The following is a 12,355-nucleotide window of genomic DNA, read 5'->3' as shown; positions in this document are numbered from 1 at the left end:
AGGGCCACATGCTCACCGTTACACGCGCAGGACTCCAGCCTCTGCTCCCGCTCGCAGAAGGGCACACACTTGCCGTCTTTACACTTGCCGAGATCCAAGCACACCGTGTCGTCGGCAGCATCGCCAGGAGGGGGGCACTCACTGCTGTTACCTGCAGCACACAAAGGGCACACGGGCCGCCCTGAGTCACGCGGCCCAGTTCCACGGGGCGGCCCGTGTCCCGGCAGCCGGGGAGCACCGAGGCCTGGCCATGCCAGGCACCAAGCTGCCCACTCCTCCCAGCGTCCACCCGGCTCCCATGGCCTCGCCTCCGTCACTACTTACACATGCCAAGCATTCTGCTTTTACCTTTATACTGTGAAACATAACATACATACAAAAGAATGTATATACAAAAGAGATCTCTACTACTAGCACCAATAAAAGACACCTGTGTGCCCTCCCTTGACTAAGACGCAAACTCCCTAGGAAGGCACACGACCATCCCCAAGCCACACGCCCACTCCAACGGCCACCCTTCAATGTACTCCATTTCTCTCTCACCTCAGAACCTGACTGTATGCGCTCAGTACCCACAAGGTTCTTGTCTCCAGTCTCTGAGAGGACTGGCTGCTTCTCACCCTTCAGATCTTCTCTCCAAGACCTCCTTGCTCAGCCTTTCTCAGCCATCCCCGAGGACCCTGCCTGAGCTGGTGGCCCCTCACCCCCGCCATGCTCTGTCACTCCACGGGCTCCTGCCCTTCACAGCACGTGTTTTACAATTTACATCTATTCGATTACCTGTGGTTATTTTCTGTTTCTTACCACCAGACTGGTAAGCTCCATGAGAGCAGAGCCCCAAACTATTAATGAATCAGTGATGTCCAATCCCTGTCACACTGTAGGTAAGCCACAGGTATTTGTTAAATGAATCAATGATTCGTAAGGACAAAGAGAAGCCAACCAAGGATGTTAAATTCGAGAGAAAGGGTGGAACGAATGACTCATTCTGGAAAATGAGAAGCACGAGCAGTTGAAAGCCAACACTAAAAGGGAAGGGAAAGACCACAGGCCTGGCCTCTCAGCTGAGGAATGGAACCAGTCAAAAGATTCGGACTCAAAGGGCTGTGAACTTAAAGGAATCTGCCCTATTTCCTACAAAAGCAGCCTTTCATTAACTACCTAACACATATGAGACACTTGCTTAGGCTGCTACCTCTGCCTCTGGTTTTATAAAACCCGTTATGGGTGCTGGGCATTCAGAGTGCCAACAAGACTGTCTTATAGCAAACTCACTGCCACTGGAAGCAAACTCTGGAAAAAGTACAGCAAGTTCAGGGGAGGTTTATGTTCTGTACTGTCACCATATTTTTAGTATGTTATGCTGCCCTCAGCAGAGACATAAAAAATGCTTCAGAATATTTGTTGAACATCTGTTCTTAAAAGATTAAAATCAGAGTATAAAAAGACAGGAAAATAATTAAAAACATATAGCATCACCTATTTAACATGGTACTCCGAGTGGAGCATGCATGCAGATCTGCCAGTGGATGCTGCAACAGAGGGCTGGGCCCTGCCCCGAGCTACCAGTTGCAGGAGGCCCGGGGAGGGGACCAAGCATTTCCATTTCTAACAAGAGCCCAGGTGATGCTGCTGCTGCTACTTTGTATAAAATACCAAGGGAACAAAAGGCTGTTTGAAAAGGAATATCTTTTTTTCAAATTGTTTTACTTACACTTATTTAAAGAAAACATCTTTCTATTATTACAATAAAGACAAACACTGAGCAAAGCTAGAAAGTGGTTTTGGGGGGGTTTTTGGGGGGTTTTTTGCGCTACGCGGGCCTCTCACTGTTGTGGCCTCTCCCGTTGCGGAGCACAGGCTCTGGACGCGCAGGCTCAGCGGCCATGGCTCACGGGCCCAGCCGCTCTGCGGCATGTGGGATCTTCCCAGACCGGGGCACGAACCCGTGTCCCCTGCATCGGCAGGCGGACTGTCAACCGCCGCGCCACCAGGGAAGCTCCTAGAAAGTGTTTTTTAAAGACTAATTGAGATATTCAGGCTCTTGACATTTGCCAAACTAATGTGATGCTGACAGATCTCAGAATGTAAGAATCACGTGTAACATCTCATAAAATGCACGTGTAAAAGCCGAGGGAAAAATCAAAACGAGGTAAAACCTCGCATCCACTAGGATGGCTACAATCAAAAAGACGGGAATTCCCTGATGGTCCAGTGGTTGGGACTCCACGCTTCCACTGCAGAGGGCACGGGTTCGATCCCTGGGTTGGGGAACTGAGATCCCACATGCCGTGTGGTGTGGCCAAAAAATAAAAAAAGACAATAAGAAGTATTAGTGAGGATGTGGAGAAACTGGAACCTTCACACATGCTGGTGGGAACGTAAAATGGGCAGCCACTTGGAAAACAGCCTGGCAGTTCTTCAAAGGATTAAACAGTTACCGCATGACCCAGCAATTCAACAAAAGGATATATATATAGGAGAAATAAAAACATAAGTCCACACAAAAACTTGCACACAGGGACTTCCCTGGTGGCACAGTGGTCAAGTATCTGCCTGCCAGTGCAGGGGACACGGGTTCGAGCCCTGGTCCGGGAGGATTCCACATGCCGCGGAGCAACTAAGCCCATGCGTCACAACTACTGAGCCTGCGCTCCAGAGCCCGCGAGCCACAACTACTGAGCGCACGTGCCACAACTACTGAAGCCTGTGCACCTAGAGCCTGTGCTCTGCAATGAGAAGCCACCACAACGAGAAGCCCGCGCACCACAACGAAGAGTAGCCCCCGCTCACCACAACTAGAGAAAGCCCGCGCACAACAAAGACCCAATGCAGCCAAAACTTTAATTAATTAATTAAAAATTGGGTGGGTTCATTAAAAAAAAAAACTTGCACACAAATCTGCATAGTATCATTATTCATAGCAGCCAAAAAGCAGCAACAATCCAAAATTCATCAATTGATGAATGAATAAAAAATGTGATATATCCATACAATGGAATATTATTCAGCAATTAAAATAAGTGAAGGACTGATTCATGCTACAACATGGATAAACCTTGAAAACATTATTCTGAGGGAAAGAAGCCCACATATTGTATGATTCCATTTATATGAAACATCCAGATTAGGCAAATCCATAGAGACAGAAAGTAGATGAGTGGCTCTCTGGAGCTGGGATGAAGAGGGGACTCGAAATGGGGGCTGAAGGATGCGGATTTCTTTTTCAGGTGATGAAAACGGACTGGTAGGTGGATGCACAAATGTGAGTATACTAGAAACCACTGAACTTACACTTTAAATGGGCAGGTGGTATTATATGTTAATTGTATCTCAATAAAGCTGCTACAAAAATCAAACCAAGCAACCAAAGGGCACAGAAATTAGAAAAATGCAAGATGGGATAGATACACCAGACAAACAGGCACAAGAACAACAAACAGGCAGCAGACTGAATACTAACACGTTAAAACAGTATATGTGTAACGGATTCACTTTGCTATACACCTGTAACTAACACAACACTGTAAGTCAACTATACTCCAATACAAATTAAAAAAAAACTTTTAAAGAAATCACAAGGGTCAAAAAGGAGCATTACATACCGATGAAGGAATAGCAGATCAAGAAGATGTAGAGAATATGTCCAATCATGTACCTAATAATATAGCTTGGGGATTTTTTAAAGGAACAACTAACTACAGGTACTAAGAACTACAGGTAATATTGATAATCAATACAATCTCAAACTTAGCTCCAGATAAAGTCCTAAATGTGAAAGGTAAAATTATGAAGCTACAGAAGCAGCTGTGGAAAATATCTTTGTAACTATCCACAACCCAAAAAAATAAACACACAAACAAAATGACAGATTTGATTCAAGTGAAAGATTTCAGTTCCAAAAAGGACAACAGATAGGAGGAAGGCATATGCAATGTTTAAACCAAATGGATTATCATAAAAGAACTCCTCCAAATCAGTAATAGCAAAAATGAAATGCAATTTTTAAAAATGGACCAACTAAATGAACTAGTTATTCACAAAAGGAGAAATCTAAATAGCTAACAAATATAAAGAGATGTTCAAGAAAAATGTAAATAAGAAGAAATCACTTTATACTCATCAGACCAGCAAAAAAAATAAGACAGCTAGATAATACAGTGTGTCAGCAAGGACGTCAGAATACAGGAACCTGGACCACTGACGGGGGCACTGACAAAACCCGTTACTGCTGTTCTAGAGAACGCTGGAGTGCCTCCCTCCACGACTAAGCAATTCCACTCCTCCGTATGCACCCACTCCTCCGTATGCACCCACTCCTCCGTATGCACTCAGCAAGCTCTCAGAGCTCCCAAAGTAGATGTGTAAGGGTGTTCGGTGTAGTCCTATCTGTAGTATTAGGAGATAAAGGCAATCCAAGCAGCTACTGCTTGGCGAACAGATAAGTAAAATATAGTAAATCACAAAACTAAACACTCAGCAAGTGCCCGAAACAATGAACTAGATACAAAGATACAGATACACAGACAGAAATACAGAGCAATAGAAAACAGAGTTGTAAAAACATGGTATTGAGTTTAAAAAAAAAATGATCTAAGGTAGAGTACCACTTTGGCACGTTAAAAACACACATATACAGAAGATAAACACACTATCTTTCAAGGATATACACCTATCTAGGCAAATATTAGACACGTTAAAGCAGATGCCTATGAGGGGAAGGAGAATGGAAGTGAATAAAAGGGAATAAACAACGAAGAGAGATAATCACGGGCCTTGCACAGACCAATGACAAGTGTGCTGAGATCAACTCAACTCTGCACATGAGGTTAACAAAAAGAAAGGGCTATATTCATCTGAATGAAACACAATCTTGCTTTCCAACACACACATACCTGCTTGAGCAAATTATTCCAAGAGAACCGACGGGAGGACATACCTGTGCAGTAAGACACGCCTTTGCACGTAGCATTAATGGCCTCTTGGCACTTCTTCTGGGCCGTCTCGAACTGACAGTTTTTACAGCAAGGACTGTTCCTATCACTACAGAGGAAGAGCAGACAGTCCAAGTCAAAGAACAGCCCCACAGCACAGACTACGGTCATGCCACAGGGCCCTGAAATGGCAGGGCAGGGGCTCCTGGCTGGATCACCCACTCCTGCACAGACTCCCAGGTGCTAGCACCACCTGCACATGGTCCATCTGCCCTTCCTGATGCAGACTCACGCAGCACAGTGGTCCAAAGTGACCCATCTTTAAAACATCTTGGTGTCATTGGTTTTCATTAACTTAATACAGTAATTAAAAAAAAAAAAAAAAAAGGACTTCCCTGGTGGTCCAGTGGTTAAGACTCCACACTCCCAACACAGGGGGCATGGGTTCAATCCCTGGTCAGGGAACTAAGATCCTACATGCCGCGTGGCGCAGCCAAAAACTTAAAAAAACAAAACAAAAAATACTCAAGCCCACAAGGCAACAGTGGTCAAGAAACTAGTCAGCCCTGTCAGTATTTACAGTGTTAATAAGCACTGTATTCCGTTAAATCTGTGACCATAAATCAAAGTTTTCCCCCTACTTCTAAGCCAGGCACTGGACGTTAAAAATGGAAATTTAAGTACCTTCTAACTTGTAACCTGCTTCCTCCACAGTTTCTGGGATTAAACAGTATTCTTCAACACTATTTACAGTATAGATACACAATAATTAATTTATGTCCCAGGACTGTCATTTTGATTGTTTCCCATACTTTGTTATTATGAAAGGATGTAGCCATGAACATCCCTGCTAAATCATCTTTGTACATCTCTGTTTCCTTAGAAAAGATTCTTTGTACTATGGCATCGCTACAGCAGAGAGGATGCAAGATGGAGGATTTGTGATACAATGTCACATTGCTTTCCAGAAAACATTTTTCTCGCTATAAAGGGCAGAAGGGGTAAACACACACTTGCCAGGCCCTCTGATGATTCTAGAGCCCCGCGCTTTCAGCCCGCTGTTGTGAGGACCCCTGTCAGGCGCCCAACTCCACCCCGCGCCACGCTCCTCACCTGCACTGGACGCCCGGCCTCAGCATGCAGTCACTGTTGCAGCAGGTGTCATTGTTCAGGTACATGATGCCGGGGTCACACTCCTCCCCCTCGTCCACCCTGGAGTTCCCGCACACTTTGTTGCTGCGTTCTTGAAAACACTCCTGGGCCTTACTTTCAATGGTCTTATAGATGGACTGTTTACTGCAGTTTGAAAACATCTTAAGAGAAAAGAGGCCACATAGGACCCAAAATAACATAAAAATTCATTCCCAGGTGGTGTTTGTGCTTCTTTTCCAGGGACAAACTTTAACACAAAAGCCACAATCAGAACCACCCTGAAGGTATGTCAGGTTCACTGTCGCCTCTAAATGTCATTTGTATGGAATTGAATCATGGCCCTCTGTAAGATGCTAAAAAGGTGACATGAACGTGGTTAAGAGCCTAAAATTCTTCACAGGAAAGTAAGCTACACGAATGCTGAGACCAAACACCCCAGCCAGCCTAGCACGAGCAGAGAGTCACCAGACTCTAAGCCACCCCAGGCGCAGGCACAGGCCCCGCTGCAGGGACACTGAGAACAGGGCACAGGCGGCCATCTTCCTAGATGCAACGTCAGGCCTGCAAAACAGGGTCTGCTCTGGTTTACCTCTTCAGCTTTCCCTGAATATTTACATCAATGATCCATGTTTAAAGTGTTTAAATAGTTGAGCTTAGTAGGAGGCATGTTATTACATATAGTCTATTAAAAGATTAAATTTCAAATTATTACCTAAACGTTTTCATGAGTCCCCAAGATCTTAAGTTTCTTTGAGTTTCTACAGTTGACCAGCATCTCAAAGGAAGCCTGAACCCTAGCTTGCCCACTTGGTGTACAGAAACATGAAAATGACCTTCTAAATCTGGGCATTTTTACCTGGAGCTCTAAAATGGAGTCCATTTCCCAAACCATCTGAAATTATCAAGAGAAGCGGAACAAGACTTGGGTAAAGCTCAGCGTGGGTACTTGTAGAGGTAGGGCCGCCACGGTTTGCAAACGGATACAATGGCTTCACTTTCAACCCAGACAAGGGCCATGAGACCCCTGAGGAGCAGAGAGCACAGGACCCTTATGAAATAGTATAAAATATACACTGGTCTCTGGCCCCAGTTCCTGGCACAGAGCTCCCGAAGCCCCTGTAATTTCCTGGGTCAAAATGGGAGTGTCTTTTGTTGTAATGAGCTGACTTGGAGTGGGCTCCTTGGGGGCTCCTGGATGGGGGCTGGTCCAAAATGACCAAGCCGCCATGAGAAGCTTGGAATTTTCAGCCCCGCCTTCCATTCTCTTTCGAAGGGACAAGGGCTTAAAACGGAGCTAATGGCCGATCGTGCCTATGCGATGAAGCCTCCATAAAATCCCCAAAGTACAGGGTTCAGAGAGCTTAGGGGTTGGTGGACACGGGGGTGCTGGGAGAGGGGTGCACTCGGAGTCAGGGCAGCGCCACGCCCCTTCCCACACACCTCGCCCTCTGCATCTCTTCCATCTCGATGCTCATCTGTATCCTTGATCATAGCCTTTTATCATAAACTGGCAAACGTGTTTCCCTGAGTTCTACGAGCTGCTCTAGGAAATTAACTGAACCCAAGGAGAGGGTCACTGGAACCCCCAATCTATAGCCAGTTGCTTAGAAGCACAGGCGATGACCTGGGCTTCTGAGTGGCATCTGGGGATGTGAGGGGGGGGGAGCGCAGCATCAGGGCACTCTTATGGGGCTGAGCCCTTAACCTTTGGGATCTGATGATATCTCCAGGAAGAGAGTGTCAGAACTGACTTAAACCCAGCTGGCGTTGCAGGAAACAGCTTGGTGTAGAGTAAAACCTCCACGTTTGGTGACCAGAAGGGTCAGAAGTGAAGTGGGCTCCATGAATAGTAAAGTAGGCACACAGGAAGAAACACAGAGTAGGGAAGAACTGTGTAGGTTTTCCCTACACAGGAAGAGAAAACTGAATTGATTTTCCTTTTCGACCCTCCAAAGGTGACTGTGACCACTGAATCAGATACAAAAGGATTACTCTCCGAAAGACACTGAAGACCCCATCTCCCTAACCGGAAACACTAATAGGATTTTTTTTAAAGCATAGTAAAGACATTTTTAAGGGGCCTGGTTATTTCAGTCTAGACCTCGGGCAGTTGTATTTTGCTGCGTTTATTCACCAGCACCGCATACTCACGAGCTCAATTCTGCCAGTTCATTATGGGAGGCCAGGTCCTTATGAATTCAAATTCACACTGAACCAATCAGATCTCTTTGCTAATTTATCAGAGTCACACCCCTAAGCAGCTGGACCCCCGGACAGAGCTGAGGGAAAAGTGACCACTTCACTCTCGCTGCTGTTGCCTCCGCACTCCCCAGAGACCTCTGAGCCCTCTCTCTGTATCCTGACCACACCGCCTTCTCCTCCCACCAATAAACTCTAAGAGGTTACAATCCCTAATGCCGTCTGCTCACAGCAGAGCCTGTGGCTTGATACTTCTCAGTGGCTTGTCTGGTGCAAGGTGCCAGGTCCTGTCTTTCTAGGTCGAGGAACCACCTTATTTTTGTCCTGGAGCCTTGTTTACCTAGTTAAAAACACTTTAAGGACTTAATTTTAATTAAGGAATTGCAACGTGGACTAGAAGATGCTCCGCATCTTTTTACAAGGAGACTGCCACTTGGGTAGACCAAACTATTAAAGAAAATACACTTGGGACAAAATAAATAAATGGATAAACTGCTCTTCGCTGATAGACTAGCAGCTCCAGGATAAATAAATGGCTCTGCCCCGCCTCCACCCTCATTAGCGAGTTCCTACAGGGCTGTTCCGAGAGCCCATCGGGGAAGTCTCCCTTAGGAAGAACTTGTAACAGGAAGAGTGAGCACCACGCATGCTCACGTGAACAGTCTGCAAAGTAAAACATTTTGCCGCAAAGTACTGATGCCATCCTCATGACCAAGAGCAGTGACTAGCAACTAGAGCTGCACTGCCTAGTGCGGCAGCCACTGGCCATATGTGATTATTTAAATTTCTTTTTCCTCACCACATGTTTCACACTTTTTATTACAGAAACGTTCAAGCATCTGTAAAGTGGACAGAATGGATTCATGAATGCTCACATGGCCCCTCACCAGCTTCAGCAATTATCAACTCATGGCTTCGTGACTCACCTATATCCTCACCATTTTCCCTCTGTTCCCACACTGTTTTTTGTTGTTGTTGTTTGGGTTTTTTGCAGCTTTATTAAGGCATATTCTACATATCACAAAATTTACCAGTTTCAATTGTACAATTCAGTGATTTCTAGTAATTTTACCAAGCGATGAAACCATCACCATAAATCAGTTTTAGAACATTTCATCACCTCAGTAAGGTCCCTCAGATCCTTTTACAGGTAATGCCCATTCCCACCTCCAGCCCCAGGCAACCACTACTGAATTTAAATAAAACAGAATTTAAAATTCAGTTCCTTGGTCTCTCCAGCCACATTTCAAGTGCTTACTGGCCACATGGGGCTAGTGACTACTGTATTGGGTACAGCAGATAGTGTTCCCCCATCACAGAACCTTCCAGTGAACAGTGCTGAACTATAATGTACATCATTAGAAAGAGAGAGACAACCTCTGAAAAAAGGAGAAAAATTCAATAGGGTATGTGATACAATGGAAGAACAGGCAAAACAGGTAGCTCCTCAGGCACAGGTTGTCCAGTGGAGGAAAAATAAAGCATAACAAGCAAAGAAAGAGAGGAATGGACTTTGCACCTAACAGCCAAAGAAAACAAGATGCAACAAACAAAAAACACGACAAAAAAAACATGAGACCAGAATTTTAAAAGGCAGGGTCAGGGCCAGGGAAACGCAAAAGTAATCCTTTCCTCTAGCTCCTAGTCAGGCTTTAAAAGGGGAGTCAGGACAAATAACTTGACACTTCCTTCCCGATTAGATGCAGATGGTTAGCCCATCCCCCAGCCCACTGAAATTCTGCACAAAACCACAATATTTTCCTCATGATGCCTCATGCTGCTCAACTTCAAGTAAGAGGAAGAAGGCCCAGACAGACATCTATGAACACTTTCAGTTCAGGCTCTACGAGTTAGTCACAGCCACTCTTAGCAAAGTCTCTGAAGCTGTTTACCATGTCCCAAGTCAATGAGTATTGTGTACTCCATCAGACACCCTCAAAAATCGTTCCTCTAAAAAAACAAAAATCGTTCCTCTATTTACCTAACAAGTATTTATTATGTACCAGCTACCCTGAACAGGCACTGGAGACAGAACCGGTAACCAGAAAGGCAAGGAAGGGCCCTACCCACAGGACGCTTACATATGGCAAATTAAATATTTTTTTGCGAAGGTTTATTAAAACGTGCAAATTGTGAAGCAGTGTAGGGTTAATATGAATGACAAACCTGTAAATTAAATGAAGTTTTTAATTGAAAGCCTGAGCCCACCAGATCCTGCAAACTAGGACTCCAGTGCAAGCCATTATATTAAGTAATTAATTTTCCACACAGCCCAAACCAACACATGATCATCTTTGACAACAAACAGTCCAGAGGAGCAGATTTAGATGGACCAGGTTTCACTCTTAATACACACAACCAAGTTTCAAGGTACTTCGTAATCTGCCGTTCCATCCCTAGAATGGAAAGCTTTTCTGAGCTCTCATTATAATTAAACATCGCCTCTTTCTTTCCTAACCACATAAAAAAAGCTCCAAAAGATACGTACCTTATTGTTCTCGTGATCGCCACTCACAGCTATGGGATACATAACGTACTTTCCTCCCTGGTCCTCATTTGGGGCACATTCTGCTAGACCATCTGGATCGTGTTCTGCTCCAAAATTGTGCCCCAATTCATGAGTTGTAACGAGGTCAGCTTCCTGAAGGATCATGCAGAGCAAAGATTATTTCCTAATAGCCAACCATCAAGTGCTCTGGCCAGCTGGGCCCTGCTGTCTTAGATGTTGGACTATGACTTCTTCTATCAATTACAGAAATTAAACAGAATTCATGGGATTTTATTTAATATTGCAAGTAGTATTATAAGGATGAATTTAAATCAGTGTAAGAAAACATAACTTAAAAGATACACTGGAACACTCTTACTGAGGCACCAAACATTGGCCATTCCAAACACCGCCTGGCACCAGTAAACCCAATAGCTAACAGTCAATCACCCAACCTCCCGCCCCTCACCCCAATCACACTCCTGTTAAGATCTAACTATTGCGGGGGAGGGGGTGGGTGAAAATAAGACAACTGAAGAACAACAAAACAATGTTCCTTATCCCAGTGACTGAATTCATGGCCAATGACAATCTTAATGACCTAGAGGATTTTGTTTATCAGAATCCAGTTAAAGGGCTGCACTGAACCGATGAGATCACCAGAGGATTTCTACCTGAATGTAACAATGAATTTGGCCAGTAAAGCTAAAAATGTTCCCGTATTTAACTGCAAAAAATAACAAATTTATTTACTGATTTTTTTCCTAAGGGGGGGGAAAAAATCACTCCATAGAATCTGAAAAAATTTGTATGTATTTTGCAAGACATGGGAATTTTTTTTAAGACAGAGTCCCAATTCTGAAACCAGTGTGTTGAAGATTACCAAGTGTTTATATTAAAATGGTAGTAAAGAAAACTTGGCATTTTAGCAAAAAAGTACTCAAATCCTAAAGGTGCAATATGGAGAAGTGATTCCAAACTGTGCTTTGGAAAAATTCATTAGTGGATTCTCTAACAGACTGACACTTTAAAAACATCGAAGCAATTTATTTTTTGTTCTGTGTGTCTTATAATAGAAAAATTCTGGAAGACCAAGGAAAACATGTCATGAAATCAAACCATTGATGATGCTGTGATACCAAAAAGGTAAAGGAGTACCATAAGAAACAATTCTGGAAATTAAAAAGTTTCCAAAAACTGCTTAGTATATTTTTCTTCTCTCATCCCATTTCACTTTTTTTAAATCAACCAAAGTCCATAATTTATATTAGGGTTCACTCTGTGTTGCACTTTCTATGGGTTTTGACAAACACATAATGTCTTATATCCATCATTAAAGTATACAGAGTAGTTTCAACACCTGAAAAAATCCTCTGTGCTCCACCTATGCATCCCTCCCCACCTGGCGAAGCAACCACTGGCAACCACTGATCCCTTTCCTGCCTCCGTGGTTTTGCCTTTTGCGGAATATCATATAGATGGAATCAAACAGATTGGCTTCTTTTACTTCGTAATATACATTTACAGTTCCTCCATGTCTTTTTATGGCTTGATAGCTCTTTTTCTTTCTTTTTTTTTTTTT

At 44.0% G+C, this 12,355-nt stretch overlaps 1 protein-coding gene across 11 annotated transcripts in view; it reads right to left on the bottom strand.

Moving 5' to 3' along the window:
- The window catches only part of ADAM17 (ADAM metallopeptidase domain 17), a 52,202-nt gene that overhangs the window by 7,253 nt on the left and 32,594 nt on the right, over nt 1–12,355 (bottom strand). For all 11 annotated transcript variants that reach the window (XR_009566092.1, XM_060309111.2, XM_060309113.1 and 8 more), the window contains 4 exons: nt 10,774–10,926; nt 6,048–6,247; nt 4,940–5,043; nt 17–151 (listed from right to left, as the gene is read on the bottom strand). Coding sequence is in view for 10 of the 11 variants with exons in the window: in XM_060309111.2 (XP_060165094.1) it covers nt 17–151; nt 4,940–5,043; nt 6,048–6,247; nt 10,774–10,926 (592 nt within the window). In the remaining variant the exon portion in view is untranslated. The remainder of the gene's footprint in view (nt 1–16; nt 152–4,939; nt 5,044–6,047; nt 6,248–10,773; nt 10,927–12,355) is intronic.

This window comes from Globicephala melas, chromosome 12, assembly GCF_963455315.2.
Source record: "Globicephala melas chromosome 12, mGloMel1.2, whole genome shotgun sequence".
Classification (NCBI taxonomy): domain Eukaryota; kingdom Metazoa; phylum Chordata; class Mammalia; order Artiodactyla; family Delphinidae; genus Globicephala; species Globicephala melas.
Note: the sequence above shows the minus strand (reverse complement) of the source record. Positions and strands in the feature narration are given on the sequence as shown.